The sequence below is a fragment of the Rhincodon typus genome, chromosome 2 (genome assembly GCF_021869965.1).
Source record: "Rhincodon typus isolate 14 chromosome 2, sRhiTyp1.1, whole genome shotgun sequence".
In the NCBI taxonomy this organism is placed as follows: domain Eukaryota; kingdom Metazoa; phylum Chordata; class Chondrichthyes; order Orectolobiformes; family Rhincodontidae; genus Rhincodon; species Rhincodon typus.
The window spans coordinates 49,530,890-49,552,076 of NC_063333.1; the positions used below are offsets into that span (position 1 = coordinate 49,530,890).

General features: G+C 39.5%; 1 protein-coding gene across 1 annotated transcript in view; it reads right to left on the reverse strand.

Moving 5' to 3' along the window:
• Positions 1-217: 217 nt before the first annotated feature.
• Positions 218-21,187, reverse strand: part of LOC109934371 (cytoplasmic dynein 1 light intermediate chain 1) — a 46,018-nt gene continuing 25,048 nt past the window's right edge. Inside the window, exons 10-13 of the mRNA XM_020533184.2 lie at positions 17,123-17,167; positions 16,013-16,133; positions 14,822-14,932; positions 218-1,433 (exon numbers count right to left, since the gene is read on the reverse strand). Of these exons, the coding sequence (XP_020388773.1) occupies positions 1,324-1,433; positions 14,822-14,932; positions 16,013-16,133; positions 17,123-17,167 (387 nt within the window). The 3' untranslated portion in view covers positions 218-1,323. The remainder of the gene's footprint in view (positions 1,434-14,821; positions 14,933-16,012; positions 16,134-17,122; positions 17,168-21,187) is intronic.

Below are 21,187 nucleotides of genomic sequence, written 5' to 3' on the forward strand. Positions count from 1 at the left end.
AACATGAAGGTGGACAGCACCACCAATGAGCAGGCAGAAGTACGATATGTCAACTAGCTTCATCATTTAAATACTGAGAGCCACAGTAGAGAATGACATTAAAACGAAGATGAAACCGATCCGAATGGCTCATTTTCATACCAAAGCAAAACAGTTACCAAATGTGCTACAGAATACCAGAGACAAATAAGATCACGCTTATGTGGCTCAGTGTGCATAGATTCAGACTGGGTAAGCATTTATTTGAAGTAGTGGGTACATAATTTTCAAAGTTCTTGTGTCTTCACTACTGGAAGCAAACATTTCATGTTTGGCTCTGCTATTTGGGACTTCAACACATAAAAAAAAACTAATGATAAGAAAAAATATTACATGCTGTGTGAAGAAAATCTGTTGAGGCTATTCTTTTCATGAAACAATGACAAGAAGAGAATGAGGCCTCCTAAAGGAAGGCTGAAGTTAGTGCAAAGGCAAACATTTAAGTGACAGTTGATTTACTGGTACATTTTCTAAACAAACCCCAAAGTACTTTTAGATCTGTTGCAGAGAATAAATACAACTTTATTGAAGGATTGCTATCCTTACACATCTTTCTGTAATTAGAAACAGCACAATACAGAAACCAGACAGGATTGAGTTAAGGAAGTACTATACTAACAACCAGAACAAATGACAAGGTGTTCAAGTTGAAGTAATATACTGTCCTTGAGTGACAATTTCCACCCCCTTTTATTTTGTTTTAACATTGCGATTGACAAGTAACATATTGGTATATAAAATTAGGCTTTGCACCATTTTGTTCAGTATTTTAAAGACCGTTGTAAGAACACTTCAGTTCTGCATACTTGTTAGCCACCAAGAATTCAGCTGAGGCAGTATTTTCAGGATGCAAGTTTCTGAAAAGTTTATGTAGCCTGGATTCTGAGGCTATTGCTACCTCTGGGCAGCAATACACGTTTAGATACTTTGTCAGGCACCGTATTCACCATCAGTATATGACATTTCCCAAATTAACACCTGGGAAATACAGATAACACATCAACATTGGCTGCAAATTAGCATTATTTGAACAAAGATGCAAGTTCCAATAATTAAGCTCTTCTCATTATTTTTCCTCTCAGAAAACACATTAGCAGAATCATTTTGCAGCATTGTATTTTCCTCTCGAAACAGTTTCCTTACATACATTGAACAATTCATTGAAGACTCAAAACGTAGTAGTCCAGTATACTTCAAAAACAGCCTTTGATCCTCAGTACACGTTCTGAAGGAAAAAGGAGAGGTGAAGCCAATAACACAGGGCATTGTATTAAGTTGCTTTCTTCAAGATGCTTTGTCTTCTGTTATGGATGTATGAGCTGCAGACATAGCTTCTGGTTTACGTGCAATTCTGTCCAGTTCTGCTTGTACATCTGTTAAGACTGGTTTGTGGCCTAAAAATGGGGGGAAAAAAAGTTGTTTGCTTTACCTTTCAAAGCAGCAGGAAACAGTGAGACTGGATTTTAGTCTGTCTGCAAATTTAATGGCATATTAGTCATGGCAATAAGTTAATAACTGGCACCAATTTTGAAAATCTTATCATGTATTTGGTCTTTTATAAACATTCGTTAAACCATAGTCAGAACTGGGATTACACTGATCAATGTCAGAGGTACAATTGTACTCACGTTTCCACAACCTGTTTGAGATTTTTCAGTATGAAGTTAGTTTGGTCTAGTCTAAAAAACACTTTCCACTGATAAAGACATGTAATTTTACTGTTTTCTTTGAAACCGCATTTCACCTTCCAACCAATCTTGACGTGCAGCAGCCAAGAGCTTGTGAACTTTAATAAACAAATACTTTATTACAGTATACTAAGAAAATGAGTGCACAATATGATGGAAGAGCAAAGTGAACTATGCATCTGCTTCTGGTGATAAAAAGTGTCATGCGTGACAGTTTGCAGAAGCAACCAATTTGCAATAAAGAGGCAGGTCAATCAGCATCAAGAACATAGTGGTTCCAGGTGCAAAGTAAGGTGATTACTATTATCAGCCTTTGTAACCTCAACAAATGTTCCACAGAACATAGAAAATAGAACTGTACACACAGGACAGGCCCTATAGCAACTTAATTCCTTTCAAATAACTCAAGAAAGCAAGTCTCAAATTCAGGATAAACTCCATTAATTTATGGAAATAAGAATTCAGATTCAATACCTTAAAGCATCACTCAAACAATTCAGTGATATTACCATTTTTCCTTCAGAGGTGGTGGATGTCATTGACTAAGCACAGAAACTAAGTACAACTGATGAGGTGACAGCCATTTGTTTGTAATTTATTCATGTTGATGTTTGAATTTTTTTTCAAAATAACAAATTTTGAAAAAATCAATTCCCTGCAAATAATATAAATGTGAATAAACCTAATGGCAAATTGAGCCAAAATAATTGTGTGGAATTTAAAGAAACTATAATATACAACTTAAACTCAATTGGACCAGAACCTACCAAAAGGTAATCAAAATCTATCCAAGCTACAAATAGACTTCAACAGATACCGTAACTAAATCACTTAATGCCAAACGATTCAAGTTTAAGTTCTAAAATCAGGAGCATTTATCATGACAATTTTAATTCAACAATTTCAGTGTTTATTCTTGTACAAAGAGGGAAGTAATGCCTACATTTTCCAATCGGTTCACATTAAAATCCTAATTCCTGATAAATTGAGTGTCAACCGAGCTGGATTCATTAATTTCACTTGAGAAAAAAAAGCTCACTGAGCAGTGATGAGTATCTAAATAAATGCACTAAAAATTGATAGTACATTTGGCCAAGGAACCAAATTCATTATAACATTCAGACAAAAAAAAGAGCCATAGAATTAAGGAAAATTGAGCATGGTAGGTTGTTATCCCTCAGCATTTTGTGAAGCTGAAACAGTGGTAGAGTGCTATCACATTTTTAATATTTAACTGATATTTAAGAAATCAGTTTTACCCCACGAGAAACTCAGGAAGTAAAGGATAAAATATCTACATATTTCATGACGAAGTGAAAATTATTTTTTTGGCATAGACTATACAATTAAGAAAAGTGTCAGTTGATGATTTGTTTGGTTTTTTTTGGACAAAACAATTGAGTCATAGAGCTGTATAGGACAGAAACAGAGTCTTCAATCCAACTGGTCATGGGACCAGATACCCTAAATAAATGTAATCCCATTTGCCAGCATTTGGCCCATATCGCTCTGAACCCTTTCTATTCATGTACGCATTCAGATGCCTTTTAAATGTTGCTGTTGTACCAACCTCCACCACTTCCTCTGGCAGCTCATTCCATACACATGCTACCTTCTGCCTGAAAAGGCTGCCCCTTAGGTTACACAAATTTGAATTATGAACACATTACTTTCCTTCCTATTCTCTTAACTTGAAATTTAAAATATCTGTGGACATTTTATTTGACTAATATTTCCAATATTAGTAATTGGAAGTCATCTTGTAATATTTATTATACTGATACTATGGTTTACAATCAAGAATCCAGAATCCTTAATTCATGCTCTAGGATTTAAATGCATTTCCAATTAAAGCAGTTACTACATTATGAGCTCCAACTGTTCTGAAATAGGTGCCGGAAGTGCGGGCTAATAGATAAAAGCAAGAGGATATCTCAAATTTGTAATTTGTAATTCATTCAATAAATTGAATTTTATTTCTCAGAGTTAAGGACTCTTCTCTTTGAGAGACATCCTCTTGCTTTTATCTATTAGTCTGCACTTCCTGCACGTATTTCAGAACAGTTGGAGATCATAATATAGTAACAGCTTTAATTGGAAATGCATTTAAATCCTAGGGCATGAAATAAAGGATTCTGGACTCATGATTGTAAACCATAGTATTAGGATAATAAATATTACACGATAGATTTCTAATACTAGTGATTGGAAGTCTAGTCAAATGAAATTGAAGATATTTGTGGACATTTTAAGTCAATAGAATAGGAAGGAAAGGAATGTGTTATGCCACGAAGAGGAAGTAGTAGCTGAGAGAGAACATGGTGAGTGGCTTGAGTCATCTTTTTAAAAAAAAAAGATGAAGTTATTCAATTTAGCAAACTCAAACTATATTACTCCACAAATCTGACTAAAGTCTTTTAGATCAGGCCATAACTCAATATACGCACCTCAGGAGAGTCACAAGTAGACCTGTTCTATGACACATCAGGCATCAATGCAAAATAAAACACGTACAATTCTGTTTTGATGCAACTTTGCAGCATAAACCAGAAGTGAAATTATGTTAAGTAAAAATCAGCAGATACTTAGACATGTACAAATGCAAATATTAAAGAAAGAAATGAAACCAGACTGACCTCCTGGCATCGACTTAGAAACTGGAAATGGCAATGACAAACCAGCCCTAGTGACCCTGGCATCTACCCAACAATACAGAAATTGCCCAGGTATGCCCTGTACATAAAAAGGACATATCCAACATGGACTATTACTGTCCTATCAGTCCACACTCAACCATCAACAAATTTATGGAAAAGGCTGCTGATAACACTCTTAAGTGACACTTACAAATAATCTGGTCACAGATGCTCATTTTGGATTCCACCAAGCTTATTCAGCTCCTGAACTCCTTGCCTCAGTTCAAATATAGACAAAAGAGCAAAACTCAAGAAGGTAAAGGAAAGTGACTGTTTTTGACATCATGGCAGCATTTAGCTAAGTATTTCATTAAGGAGCCCTTCCAAAACTGGAGTCTGAGAGAATTAGGGGGAAAATCTCTGCCAGTTGGAGTCATTCTGGGCACAAAGCAAAACAATTGCTTTTGTTGGAGTTCAATCATCTTAGTCCAGGCTTCTCAAAGTAGATGATTTCTAATCAACCTGCTCAGAGATGTTATTACACTCCTTTGGAGGTGGTGTGGCTTGAACCCAGGCCTCCCAGGCCATTGGGAGAGACACTACATTGCATTACCAGAGCCCTCTGGTAATGGAGACCAATCATCTCTGTAACCGGACATAACTGCAACAATTCCTCAGGATGCATTTTTCTGACATTCAACAATTGGTTCATGGTCATTATTAGGCCGATTTCAGATTTATTTTTATTGAATTCAAATTCCACCGTCTGCCATGGCAGCTTTTGAACCTAGAACGTTACCTGGCTACCTGGATTAACTGTTTAACCATCACTTCCTGAGGTTCCTCAGGTTACTGTTCTGGCCCAACCGTCTTCAGCTGCTTTAATCAGTGATCTTGTCTCCAAAAGAACAAAAGTGGACATGCTTGCTGATGATTACATAATTTTCATTTGTAACTCTCCAGAGAGGCTATTTCACTATGTGCAAATGCAGCAAGACCTGGACAACATTCAGGCTTAGGCTGGTAAGTGACAAGTAATTGCATTAAAAGTACCAGGCAATAAGCATTGTCAACAAAACTAGTTATTGCATATTTAATGCAATTACAGTTGCTGAATCCTCCATGATCATTATCCTTGGGTTTACCATTAACCAGAAACTGATTTGGGCCAGCCATTTACATGTTGGGGCTCCAAGAACAGGTCAGATTTTGGTAATTCTGCAGGGTTATCATCACTTAATTTTGGCATTTATAGCAATGATTTGGATGTGAACATAGGAGGTATGATTAATAAGTTTGCAGATGACACCAAAATTGGTTGTGTAGTGGACACTGAGGAAGGTTACCTCACAGTATAACAGCACCTTCATCAGATAGGCCGATGGGCCAAGGAGTGGCAGATGGAGTTTAATTTAGGCGCTGCATTTTGGAAAGGGAAATCAGGGCAGGACACGTACACTGAATGGTCAGGTCCTGGTAAGTGTTGCTGAACAAAGAGACCTTGGAGTGCAGGTTCATAGTTCCTTGATAGTGGAGTCCCAGGTAAACAGGATAGTGATGGTGGTGTTTGGTACACTTGTCTTCATTGGTCAGTGCATTGCGTTGGGAGGTCACGTTGCAACTGTACAGGGCATTGGTTAGGCCACTTTTGGAATACTGCTATAGGGAGGATGTTCAAAAAAGATTTACAAGGATGTTGTCAGGATTGGAGGGTTTGAACTATAGGGAAGAGGCTGAATAAGCTGGGGATATATTCCCTGGACCGTCAGAGGCTGAAGGATGACCTTGGAGGTTTATAAAATCATGAAGGGCATGGATAGGGTGAATAGCCAAGGTCTTTACCCCGGGGGGGGAAAGTCCAAAACTACAGGGCATAGATTTAAGTTGAGAGTGGGAAGATTTAAAAGGGGCCTGAGGGGCAACTGTTTCATGCAGGGGGTGGTGCATATATAGAAGGAGCTGCCAGAGGAAGTGGAGGAGGCTGGTACAATTACAACATTTAAACGGCATCTAGATGGGTATATGAATAAGAAGGGTTTAGAGGGATACGGGCCAAATGCTGGCAAATGGGACTAGATTAATTCAGGATATCTGGTTGACATGGATGAGATGGGGTCTGTTTCCATGCAGTACAGCTCTAAGATTCTATGACTCTACGGGAAGTATCATTTTATTTCCTGTCTCCCAAAGCCTGTCCATCATCCACAAGACAAGTCACGAATGCGATGGAATACTTTCTACTGGCCTTGATGAGTAACTCCAACACAGAAGCAGCTTTACACTATCCAGGTCAAAACAACACACTTGATTGGCTGCTCATTCACCACCTGATGCACAGTGGCAGCAGTGTGCATCATCTAGAAGATGTACTGCAGTGACTCATCAAGGCTTTTTCGATTGCATCTTCCACAACTGGCACCTCTACCACCAAAGCTACGAGCAACAGGTACACAGAAACACACCATTCGAAATTCCCCTCCATGTCACATAACATCATGAAATCAATATCCCAGAATTCACATCCTAACAGCACTATATGCATCCCAACTGTTCAAGATAGCAACTCACCATCACGTTCTCATCCCCTGAACAATAAAAGCAGCGTTTAATGATACATCGGCAGTAAACTTGTGGCATTGGCATAATGGGAAGTTACAGTTTGCATCTGTGATTGGACTGGAGGTGCTCAAAGCAAATTAAAATACTATTTACACAGAGTATACTCCTTACAGAGTTGCATTGCATTAAGCATATGGTCAGTAACACCAAGCACGCAAAGTATATCTTGGTCTGAAGAATCTAAACACGGTTACCTATTATTTCTCATCTACATCCCACCTCTCAGCAATATCATTTGAAAGCAAGTTAGACAGACAGTGATATAGTGCTCTAGATACATAGGAAGGTGGGCAGATCCATCCCCAAAATTCACTCATGGGGTGACCAGAGTAAAGACACTTCCAAAAACAGAAGGTAAAATGTTGAAGATTTACTCCTCCAATCATAGGCTAGGCTTCGTCTCCATTTGCTGCTGACAGTTAGTAATGAACTTCAAGGGCATTGGGAGAAGGGGTGTTTCCAAAAGGGGTCACAGGGAGTGGGCAGGTGTTCCGAAGAGAGATGTAGGTAGGGGGCTGTTCCAAAAGGGGCCATGGGGAGACGGTAGGCTTCCAAAAGGGGCGCAAGGAGAGCCGGAAGCTCTCTAACCCTAATCATTAACATTCATTCCTTTACCACCAGAACAGCAGCAGCAGTGTACACCATCTACAAGATACACTGCAGCAACTCACCAAAGTCTCGTTTGACAGCAGATTTCAAACCTTTCACTTCTACCACCATAACAGGCAAGGGCAGATCTACAACAGCACCACTACCTGCACATTCCCTCCAAGTCATACACTGCTACTGGGACTATGTTACCATTTATTCTCTAGCATAGGGTCAATGTCCTGGAGCTGCCATACAAACAGTGCTGTGGGTGCAACCACACCACGTAGGCTACAGTGTTCGAGAGGTCAGCTCACCACCACCTTCTCCAGGGCAACTGCAGGTGAGCAATAAATGCTGGCCTAGCCAGCAATGTTCACATCCCTGAATCAACACATTAAAAGAAAAATCAGTTTGGCCTTGTCAATGTTCTCCACATTCCAGAACAACAGAGTTTCATAGAGATTGCTTTAACTTGAAGGAAATCTTAAAAATGGTACAACACAGGAGGCCATTCTGCTCTTTGTCTGCATACCAGTTTTCCGAATAAGAAACTCATTTCGTTCTATTCTCTTGCCTTCTCCCTGTACATTCTTCCTGTTCAGATAAGAGTCTAATTCCTTTTGAATGCACCGTTAGGACATAGAATGTCCTAGACGAAACAGCACCACAAAGTCCACAATAGATTTTAAAAGGAGAAAAATATCTGTAAAGAAAATGCTAACAAGGATACAGAGAAAGGACTGGAGTTGACTTTATGATTGTCACTACGCTGTAGGTTCACAGTTGTAGCAATACTGCAGTTTGGTGCTGAATGTAATTCTGAAATATTCACCCTCTACTCAATGATTCATTAGTCCTGAACTCCAACAGGTGGTTTGGTAATAGTCCTCTGTATGAGATGGAAAGGAGAAACAATTTCAACCACCTTCAGCTTTCCCACAGTACTATGATGTCAGCATAAGTTACCTTTCTGCATTGAATATCTGAGCATGAGGAAAGCAGATAGGAAAAATGAAAAATATGATTGTGCCGTGACTATCCAGAAAATAGCTGGCACAGGTGGAACCTGGAAATTATCTGATTTGACTCCAACTAAGATTACGATATTTTAATAAGAAAACAGGAGATAGATAGCAAGGTACACCTGCATTCGCTTTTTGTAGAATTCTGTGACATTAAGGACAGAGACCTTAAGAATTGGGACCACAAGCAGCTTCTCAACTGTCCACATTTGTATTACCTCGGTGTTCGTGAACTTCAGACCCTCAGTTATGTTTTCCAATTAGTTAATGTTTTTGGTACAGAACTGCAGGATATAAGCAACTAGGTAATAATGTTCATGAGCATGGTAACTAGCTGAATTATTAAATTTCATTTTTATGGAACTTTACTTGTATCATGGATGATTTTGGAATTTATAATGTTTTGGATCACTATATCCCTGGGATTTTCTTAGTATAAACCAATGGCTGATTCAGGTACACAATGAATTGGTTAAGACATTCAAGTCGTGCTTTGTATGCCAGTCCTACTAATGAGTTAATATTGACACTGTGTACACTTTAAATTACACTTTTCTTATGATATTCAATTGGAATGCATCAAATCAGTTCAGTACCATTGTAACTTAAAGTGCAGAGATATTAAAGTGTACTTTCTAGTATGTTCAAGAATATTTTTTCGCTGCACTAGATTGAATTTTTACATGCATTAGGTGCAAACCAGTTATGCCAGTAACTGCATTTTTAGAAATGTATGTACCATAATATCTAGAACTTCAAAGGAACTGCAGCTGGTCATAAATATCTAATTGATATACATTTTTGCCAATTGGGACAATAAAGACCATGTAGTTTGCAAACTGATGAAAATGGGTTCCTTTTTGCCCAATGGCTTAAAAAACAAAATCGGCATTCAAATTGAAAGCAAACCGAAATAAAGTAAAAAGAATGGGCATGCTGAGCACTGAAAGAAAATTAATTTGTGCAACCTTCACGATTCCAAAAGCTCAAAGCTTAAGCAAAACACTGACCTTAACGAGGCCAACAACCTGCAGCAACTGTCATCACACACAGAACAAGAAGAAAGTTAGAACAAGAATGCATTGCGCACCAGACACACAATGTCAAAATTTAAAATGTAAAATTAACCATTAACTACTGGTGTATTGGTTACACTCCAACACTATTCAATATGCCAAAATACCATGTGTCTTTTTACAACATTGCTGCAGTTGTAATTCACTGGACTAGTAATCCAGAGGTCCTGGCTAATGCTTGCCCGATGCAAGTTTAAATCCCATCATGGCAGCTTGTGGAATTTAAATTCAATGAATAAAATCCAGAAGTGAAAGCCAGTCTCAGTGATGGTGACCTTGACAATCATCAAAACTCATTTGGTTCACGAGCAGGTTGGCCAGTCAGGCCTACATGTAACCCCACAGCCACAGCGATGTGGTCGACTCTTAAGTGTTCTCTGTAATGGATCAAGCAATAGTTTCTGTTGAAGAGGCAAAGAGGGAGGGACATAGCGGACCAGAGCAATACGTAGTTCACTTCCGGAGTTCCCAAAGCTTGCCCACCAGAGAAGACATGAGCCAGGAATTTGATCGAATAGTCTCCCTATGCCTTGGTGAGTCCAGCTCCAACATTCAAGAAAAGGCTTGACACAACTCAAGACAAAGCAGTCTGCTTAACTGGAACTTGAATTACCGCCTTCTCTATTCACACTTGCCACCAGCAACACACAGTGGCCAGCAGTATGCATCATCTGCAAGAGGTAAAGTAGTGACTCTCCAAGGTTCCTGCACACTCCAAACCTTTGCACTACAAGAAGGTCAAGGGCAACAGTTGCATGGGGTTACCACCATCTGCAAGTTCCCACCTGAGTCACACACCATTTTGGCTTTGAAATATATCATCATTCCTTCATGGTCACTGAATCAAGATCCCAAAACTCCCTCCCAAAGTGTACTGTAGATGCCCCTACAACAGATGGATTGCAGCAGTTCAAGGCTGTGGCTCACAACCACCTTCTCAAGGGGCAATAGGGATTGGGAAGTAGTGCTGGGCTGCTAGAGATGCCATATCCCACTAACAAAACAAAACTTCCAATGATTGTAAAGCAATTTGGGAAGTCCTGAGGTCACGGTAGGCATATGCTTCTGAAGAAATTTCCCAAGAGTATTCTTAAGTATGTGAAATAAATTACTGTGCAGACTTAGCGTGGCGCTTACATTTAACCTAGCATCATACCCATGCTGCTGGTGAGAGAACACTATAATTCTGGAAGGATATAAAGGAAAATCTTATTGTCCTCTGAAAAGTTAAAAAGACCAGAGTTTTTTGCAATTGTTCCCAATTGTGGCCTTACAGACGGTACAAAAGTTCAGAAAATAAGATTCATTATATGCACAACTACACACCATCAGTATGTCTTTTTTTGGTTTTTAAATGATAAGCAATTGAATACATTTCTCTATATAACTTTCAATCTTGTTTTGAAAACCAAATACAGCATATAGCGTCTTGAACTCATTCAATTAACTGTGTACTGAACTGAAAAATGGTTGAGATTTTTGCTAGCATACTTCCCTATGTATCGCAAAATCAAAAATTAATCGAGTTGCTCAACTTGCATTTGCAGATTTTATGAAATAAATAATTCTGTAGCATTGGATTCAATGTTTGGCATTACTGTTTGCATAAAAATGTTTTAATAGCAGGTACATATTGGAAACATTGTTCTTTTGTAAAATTGTGACATTGGAGTCACAAAGAATTAAAAGATATCTTCCACTTTTGACTGACCATACTAAAAAGAGAACAACAACTTTGGTATATCAAAGTAACATATTGCGAGTATGAGTGTCCTTTAGAATCCATGTAAAGGAGATTTGTTAGTTACAGAAATTATTTTAGTTTAATTACAGCGAGAGGGATAAGAGGGGAAATTTTACCCGAAGTTTAAGTGAAATTCAAACCTAGGTACCGACACTGAAAATGTGACCTATGTCTGCCAATAGTCAGTTGGTCGTGTGATATACTTTGGTTTGTAACCCTTGAATGGGAGAAAAATGTAAGGGATCCAGGCACTTGGTGTCAAGAAGCCCAGCAAAACTCGAAACAATGGGAATCAGAGTGGAAACTCTTCATTGATTGGAGTCATACCTAGCACAAAGGAAGATGGCTGTAGTCATTGGCGATTAATATCTCATTCCCAGAACAAATCTGCAGGAGTTGCACAGGGTAGTGTTCCAGGATCAACCATCTTCAGATGCTTCAAAGATCTTCCCTCCAACATCATTCGCGACTTCTCAGATATGGAAACGACTTGTGTGTGTCTATGCAGCAAGACCTGAACAGCATCCAGGCTTGTGCTGATCTGAGATGGCAAGAAACGTTTGCACCGCACAAGTGCCAGACAATGATCTTCCCCAATAAGAGAGAAGCTAACCATAACCCATGATGTTCAATGGCAGTACCATTGCTGGAGTCCCCCATATCAACATTCTGAGTGGGGAAGGAGGGTGCGGTTACCATTGACAAGAAACTGAACTGAACCAGCCATATAAGCACTGTCCACAAAGGCGGTTCAGAGATAGCACTTCTGTGGCAAGTAACTCACCTCACCTCCCCAAAGCCTGTCAGACATTTTAGGACACAAGTCAGGAGTGCGATGGAATACTCCCCACCGGCCTTGAGCACAACTCCAGCAACATTCAAGGCACTTGACACCCATCCAGGTTGAAGCAATCTGTTGGACTGCACCATATTCACATTTACAACTTCAACAGCAGTGTGTACCATCTATAAGATGCATGTAGTAACTCACCAAGGCTCCTCCAAAAGGTCCTTCCAAGTTTTAACCTCTGCCACTTAGAAAGAGAAGGACAGCAGGTGCATGGGACCACCACCTCCTTTAAGTTCCCCTCTAAGCCACATACTGTCCTGGCTTGGAACTACACCACTTTTGCCTCACTGCAGTTGACACTAAGATTGGTGGAGAAGCAGATAGTGAAGGGGACTGTCAGAGAATGCAGCAGAATATAGATAGATTGGAGAGTTGGGCGGAGAAATGGCAGATGGAGTTCAATCCAGGCAAATGTGAGGTGATGCATTTTGGAAGATCCAATTCAAGAGCGAACAATATGGTAAATGGAAAAGCCCTGGGGAAAATTGATACACAGAAATCTGGGTGGTGTTCAGGTCCACTGTACCCTGAAGGTGGCAACGCAGGTGGACAGTGTGGTCAAGAAGGCATATGGCATGCTTTCATTCATCGGACGGGGTATTGAGTACAAGAGTTGGCAGATCATGTTACAATTGTATAGGACTTTGGTTCAACCACATTTGGAATACTGCGTACAGTTCTGGTCGCCACATTACCAAAAGGATGCGGATACTTTGGAGAGGGTGCAGAGGAGGTTCACCAGGATGTTGCCTGGTATGGAGGGCGCTAGCTATGAAGAGAGGTTGAATAGATGAGGATTATTTACATTAGAAAGATGGAGGTTGAGGGGGCACCTGATTGAGGTCTACAAAATCAGGAGAGGTATAGACAAGGTGGATAGCAAGAAGCTTTTTCCCCAGAGTGGGGTCTCAATTACTAGGGGTCACTATTTCAAGGTGAGAGGGGAAAAGTTTAAGGGAGATATGCATGGAAAGTTCTTTACGCAGAGGGTGGTGGGTGCCTGGAACGCGTTGCCAGTGGAGGTGGTAGAGGCGAGCACGATAGCGTCATTTAAGATGTATCCAGACAGATACATGAATGGGCAGGGAGCAGAGGGATACAGATCCTTGGAAAATAGGCGACAGGTTTAGATAGAGGATCTGGATCGGTGCAGGCTTGGAGGGCCGAAGGGCCTGTTCCTGTGCTGTAATTTTCTTTGTTCTTTGTTTGTTTTGTCCCTGGGTCAAAATCCTGGAACTCCCTTCCCAATAGCATTTTGGACAATTCTACATCCCAAGGACTGCAGCAGTTCCATAAGGCAGCTCACCATCATTTGCGCCAGGACAGTTAGGGATGGGTAATAAATGCTGGACTACCTAGTATGAAGAGTAAAAGAACATTGAAGATATTGGTGAATAAGGGGCAAAGGCTAGGCAGTCAAGGATTTGAAAGGTAAACTCCAAATAACCTCTCTTTGACATCAAAAGGTTACAACAGAAGGAAGTGAGGTTGTGATAGGAGATGTGACAGTTACGAGCATGTTTAAAAACAAAACAGACGATTTGTCAATGATTCCAACCAGAAACTTTAGGTGATGGCAACTATATGCTCATTAACGTGGGTTGCAGAGTCCAACCAGAGGGAGATACATTTAGGCAGCATAGTGCAGTGAATAAGCTAACTTAAGGTGGCTTTCATCATCACTGAAGTTAATTTGATCTATACCAGGGTCAATATGATGAATGTACCAATTTAAGAAATATTAGTCACCAATTTAAGGTCATAACTAATGAGGGAAATGATGTGTGTCAGCTATGTTGTAGAGAGATGGGAAGTTACACCCTTCAAGCTTGGGAGGGACTATAAAAGGTCAGGAACTGGGAGGAAAGTTCCAAAAGAACAAGTCAGTGGGATATTTAGACTTGAAGACATGGGGTCAATGAGACAAGATTAAATTCTTCCAGAATGGCACCTAACAGCTACATCTAGCAGACTTTGCCTCCTTTTAGTTGCCATACTCATACTTCTTCCTGGCAGGCCAAGTTTCAAGAACCAAGCTTTGGTAGAATTTTTAAAAGAATCAGCCTCCACTTCCCGCGAGGAGATTAGTTGCCTGGTTCATTCAGTCTCCATTAAAAGCAGATGTGCGTGAGTTCAAGGCAGATTGCATTTGGGTTTGAGACCTTTAAGATTTTAAACAAGACAGGCAATTCAGACCCATCTGTTTTGTATGGGGACTTGCTGCAATTAGCAATGGCACTGCTATGGCTGAGCAGTGAGGGAATCAAATGGAGCATAGTTTTAAAAATTACAAAAACCTAAACCTGCCAGTTCTATTAACATGATATTCCATGATATTAACATCCTAAGCCTTTATTGCACTTTAACTTACAACTTATTTTGGATTGTAACTTCTTCATAATGCATGTGTTAAAATACCAAAATATGCTGCAAAAGGTTTAATTCTAAATTAATCAGGAGTCGAGATAGGTCTCAAAATACTTTGGAACTGCTTTTACACTATGTAAAGCTGAGTTATTAAATTTTTATTTTAAAAAAGAAAAATCAGTTGCTTACCACTTTTCTTTGCAGAGCCTTGTAAGTTACTACCACTTCCTCCAGGCGAGCCAGTCTTTTTGCTTAGAAGACTGTTGAAGAAATTTGCCAAAACACCTTCACTTGCAGCACCTAGAAATGCAAAATACAAAAAGCACTTCTAAAAAAAAAAATTAACGAAATTGACAAGTCTAAGTTAACTTCCAGAACTTTCTTATGCTTATAATAAGTTTACACTGAATCAGAATTGCATAAAACAGTCCAACAAAGTGGCAAATCAACTGTTCATTTGAATAAGAGTTTGAGAGATGAAAGTTGTTCAATTTAAAGGAATGTTCTACAATTTTATACAAAGGGAACGTTGCATAAAACATTTTCAATAAAACTATACCATACACATCTCCCATTATAGAATTACGAACAGTACTGCTCAGGAAGCCATTCAGCCAATGAGCCTGTGCTAGTTCTTTCGTAGAGAAATTATTTCTCCATATCACCAACTATTTCACATTTGCATATTTATTCAATTCTGTTTTGGCAGCTATTTAATCTGTACATTCATTACACAATGCAGTGCATTCCGAATCCTAACCACACAGAGTTAAAAGAAACAGTTGTTCACAAATAGAAATTAATGTTTTGCTGTTGTTGCTGTTTGTCATACTCTAATTCTTTGCTCTAATCGGTCAGTTCATCTTCCAAGTGTACACAACTTCTTTTGTTTTCAAATTCTAATAGTCTGACTTTCAGTCTGTTTTTATACAAGCTTCACCTTTTGCATGTTATACAATTTCTGCATTCAAATGGTGCTACATTAAGAAATACTCAATTTGAATATCTTTTTTTATATAAGTTGCAGATTAGAAGTGGGTGCAGTTTGCAAGCTGGGACTGCAGTTTCTGAGAGGGGTTGGGACAGAGTGCCAAGATATATTGAGAGTTAAATAAACCAGGCCTTACATTTCAATTTACTCTTTAGCTTTTTCAGCATACAACATACACTATTTCTGATTTGGTAGATTTGCCAGTTATTAAATTTCACTTACCAGCGTCTGCAAACTTAGATAATTTGCCCAAATCATTTGGACTGCAGAAAAATGATAACTCTGTTGAAGACTGGATGGATTTGGAGGTGTTATATTTAAAAACACACTGGTACATTCTGGACAGTGGGAAGGATGGATGAGAAAACATTTAAAATCATTCCAAGTACCTTTTATACTGGGATCAATCTTTTTGTTTCCTGCTGGAATAGGAGTTACGTTAACAACGCTGGCACTTCCAGTTCGGCTTGGTGTTCTTGGAGAACCTCCAGCAACTCTTGTTGCAGAATCCTGAACAAAAATAAGTAATTAGGAATTTTAACAAAATACAGACATTAAAGAACTATGGTCATGTGTTCCTGTGCAACTTTAGATCCTAAACGTTCAATCTCTTAAAAGCTTCTGCTCTGCCCTAAAGTTGGCAACGCTTTGGCAGTGTCAAGTTACAGAAACAACCGTCACCCTTTGATGCCTCAACCAAGTTGTCATTTGCTTTGATATATTGGTTCGAAAGATTTCTTAACCAAAGGGGAACATTAAAGCGGAGTTCAATCCAGACATTACTTTACTTTTATATCCACAGATATTCAGTATTAAAGGACTAGTAATACAACATTCTGAGCAGATTGATTATTTTATACTGTACAAGAGGAGGACTAGTGCTTTTTTCTCCCTCTTGAAGTGATGATCAGTTACAAACACTGAGCATTGACCTCGCTGTCATCACCTACCTCCATACAGAATAGGAATTAAACCAGTGCCAATTCTTGGATAATACAGCTCAATCACAAACTGGCTTAATTCAGCAAAACTCTCGACATGTTTAACAACCGGACAAAGCTTGTTTGAATTCAAAACTAACATATGAGCTATAAAACAGTAGGATTGAATCATGTAAGGTAATTGTGAAGTCAGTATTTCTCCCAAAATACAACAATTCCAAGTTATTATTTTCTTTCCTATTTTTAAGAGCACCAAGCATTAAATAAAGTTATAATCTTTAACAACCAAGTTCAGTGATCAAAATTAAAATAGGCCTGATCTGGCTGACAATTTTTAACTGCTATAGACAAAATAAGTAGATAAATAGGATCCCAGCTTCAGAAAAAGAACTTGGCTAAATTCCGTTTAGGGAGGGAGTAGAGTCTTGCATGATTTTCATACGCTGCAAGTAAATTGTAGTCCAGCGATGGAAGGATATCGGGTGGGTTGGAGGAAATATACTGACTACACAAATGTTGGATGAGAACAGTAACAATAATGCCAAGGCATATACTTACTAATGGTCTTCCAGTTGAAAGAGGTGGCTGTTTTGCTAGGAAAGACTAAAATAAAACAATATACATATTATGATTACAATCTTAATATTGGGAAAAGTCAATTTAATTGAATCAAGGTTGAAAATCAAATGAAAAATTTACTTTGATCACACTCTTGTTTAACTACAGCAAAGGCAGACATTGGGTGAATGAGGGAATCTTAAGGGACACTATTTATAGTTAGTAACCAAAAGTTACTGTTTAAAAAGTAAAATTTCTTCCAGGTTTAAACAGGAATAGATCTTCTCTCTCAAGCTGTTGTAACTAGTTGATAAACTAACTAGCTTAAGCAAGTTTCTCTACTTCAGCAGATTTTATTCATGTTTTTCTTCTCCAAAGAATATAAATACAAGGGAAGAGGGCTCTTGTGGTGCAGTGACAGTGTCCCAACCTCTCGGGCAGAAGTGTTCAAGTCTCACTTGCTCCAGAGGTATGTCACACCACATTCTGAACAGGTTGATTAAAATATCTATAAAGTCAAAGGTTTCTTATTTTATACTGTATGAGAGGAGAGTGCTGATTGATTGGCAAGTGGACTCTGTTGGAGGCATTGCCATGCATAATGCAGTTAGATGATGACTGACAGTTAACTTGTTTATATTTTATGTTGACAGAATTGGTGGTAATGTAACCCCACTATTTAAGTAAGAATGGAGAAGGAAAACAGGAAACTGCAAACATGGTGGCTCAGTGGTTAGCACCGCTGCCTCATAGCACCAGGGATCCGGATTCAATTCCAGCCTCGGGCCTTGTGTGGAGTTTGGACGTTCTTCCCGTGTCTGCATGGGTTTCTGCTGGGTGCTCCGGTTTCCTCCCACAGGCCAAAGATTTGCAAGTTAGGTCGACTGGCCATGCTAAATTGTCTGTAGTGTTCACAGGATGTGTAGGTTCGGTGTGTTAGCCATGGAGAAATACAGGGATAGGGTTGGGAGATGGGTCTGGTTGGGATGCTCTCCAGGTGGTCTGTGTGGACTTGGACCGAATGGCCTGTTTTCGCACTGTAAGGTTCTATGATTCGATGATCTGGTTAACCCTGGTTGGCTTAGGCTCTTACAAGAATCCTTTCTCCTCAGTGGAGCACGTCATCGCTGTGAGCTATGATCCACTTTCTTAAATATCTACTATTGTTTCTCAATTATCTTTACTGCTGAACTCCTTTTCCAGTCAACTCCAGTCAGCTCTGCCCTCATCCCTTTGTAATGAACCTTATTTAAGCTCAGTACAGTCATTTTTGACTCAGTTGCCCCTCTTAAATTGAATGATAAATTTTACCGTATAACGTTCACTGTTACTTAGGGATCTTTTATTGATATTATTTACTAAACTTGACTGATTTCACATCACTAGATCCAAAACAGTCTTATCCCTGGTTGGGTTGACACAATTCTTCTTCAGCGAATCTACCTATCACAATCTACATGAAGATTAAAGTCACCCATAATTAGTGTACTGTATTTGTCTCATGTCCTCATTATCTCCTGATTTATTTGCTGTCCTATACATCAACCTATAGATTCCTCCTACAAATGTTGTCCTTCCCTTTTTATTTCTTACCTCCACCTGCATGAATTAACGATCATTTCCATAGAATCCCTTCAGTGTGGAAACAGGCCAGTCAGCCCAACAGGTCCACACTGACTCTCCAAAGAGCATCCTACCCAGACTCGCCCCCCTACCCTATCCTTGTAACTCTGCATTTCCCATTGCTAATCTACCTAACCTGCACATCCCTGGACACTACAAGCAATTTAGCATGACGAATCCACCTAACCTGCACATATTTGGACTGAGGGGGGAAACCGGAGCACCCAGAGAAAACCCCACATAGGCAAGGGGAGAATGTAGAAATTCCACACAGTCTCCCGCGGCTTGAATTGTACCTGGGACCCTGACACTGTGAAGCAGCAGGGCTAACAACTGAGCCACCCGAACATGTCCTTATAGGTGCACTGCTGAGCTCAGATAGCATGCACGCCCCGATGGGGAATTGAACTTCAGTCTCAATTCCCCAACGGGTAAACTGTGCTACATCTGGGCTATTTCTTGCTATTGTACTTATTCCAACCCGCACCAACAACACTAGCCCATTACCCTTTCCTTCCTGTCCTTTTGAAAAGTCACGCACCCCTGAATGTTTAGTTCCAGCTTTGATTTCCTTGCAACCTTATTTCTGTAATGGCCATTACATCAAGCTTGTTAATGCACCTATTTCGTTCTGAATACAATATGTATTTAAGAGCCATTAATTTTTTCTTTTTCAAAAACCATTTTTCCCCTTTAAACCCTACCTACTGCTGGGTATCATTATCCAAACAGCTGACCTATAATGCTGCCATATCATTTTGCTTTGTAAACCTGCATTTCCTCTCTCCTAAACTCTCCCTTCCTCTAAGCAGTTTAAAGCTCTCTATAGCCCTAGTTATTCATCAGGATATTAGTCCCAGCATGGTTTAATGAAGCCCTTCCCATCAGAACACTTCCCTTTTACCTGGCGCCAGTGCCCCATAAACTGAAATCCATTCAACTCAATGGTTGAATCACCCATTTAAATCCTTGACTTTATTTACCCTATGCAGTTCACTTGTGGCTCAGGTAGTCATCCAGAGATTACCACCTTGGAGGTTTTGCTTTTTAATTTAGCTCCAAACTCTTAGAAGTCTTTCAGCAATATATCTTCTTTCTAGTGCTACCAATATCGTTGATATCAAAGTGGACGATGACTACAGGATCCCACTCCTCACTCTCCAAGGAGATAGGCCAATTGTTCTTAAGTTTAGCACCAGGAGGCAACACAGCGTTTAGGGCTCCTGCTCACGTATGCAGAGAGCAGTATCTATCCCCTTGATTATACTGTCTCTACCACAATTACATTCCCATTTCCTTCCCTGACTTGAATGGCTTCCTGTCCCAATACAGATGAACAAACTTACTACAGGTAAATAAAGGTTCACTAAACTAATTCTTGGAATAGAGTGATTGTCCTATGAGGAAAGATGAAATACATTTGCCTATATTCTCGAGTTTAGAAGAATGAGAGGCCATCTCATTGAGCATACAAAATTATTATACAAATCAGCAAACACAAAGGATTTTCTCCTGGCTGTGGAGTCGAGAACCAAGGTATGCTGAGAGGAGGAGAGAATTCTTCACTCATAGGGTGGTGAATCTTTGGAATTCTCTACCCACGGAGTTGTGGAGTCTCGGTCTTGAACATTCTCAATAACTAATACTGATAGATTTCTACATATTTAAACAGTGATACGGGGACAGTGCAGGAAAATGGTATTGAAGTAGGTCAGCCATGATACTATTGAACGGTGAAGTGGACTTAATAGGCTGGATGTCCTAAAATTAATTCTAGTCATAGTAATATATACTGAATCAGGCCATTTGGTCTAAACAGTCAATGGCAGCGTTAAGGCTCCATGCAGGCTCCTTCTATCTCAATTCATTCACCCTTTTAAAATATCCTTCCAGTTCTTCACTTTTTAAAAAGAAACATTCATGGGACATAGCAGTCTCTAATTTATTCCCCTACTGAAAAAGGGTGGTGGTGAAGCTGCCTTCTTGAACCATCTTATGGCAAAGGTGCTCTCGGGATGTTGTTAAGATACAGAGTTCCAGGATTTTGACCCATTGATAGCGGAGGTATAACAATATATTTCTAAGTTAGGATAGTACATGATATGGATGAATACTTGCAGATACACTTGCTACTACCTTTTGTGTGATTTGAGATTATAGAAGTTTCAGCTTTGGGAGATACTTTACAAAAATCACTGAAGTGTTGCAGTGCTTCTTGTAGACAGATGGATCCATGGTAGAAGATGGGTTGCTAATCAAGCACACCGCACGATGAATACTGTTATGGTTCGAGTGTTAGAGCTGTGCTCACCCACGCAAGTAGAAAAAAAAAGTGTTCCTCCACACTCCTGCAGCGCAGGATACCTGATTCACATCTCCCATTCAAGACAGTGTGGAGCTGGAGGAACACAGCAGGCCAGGCAGCATCAGAGGAGTAGGAAA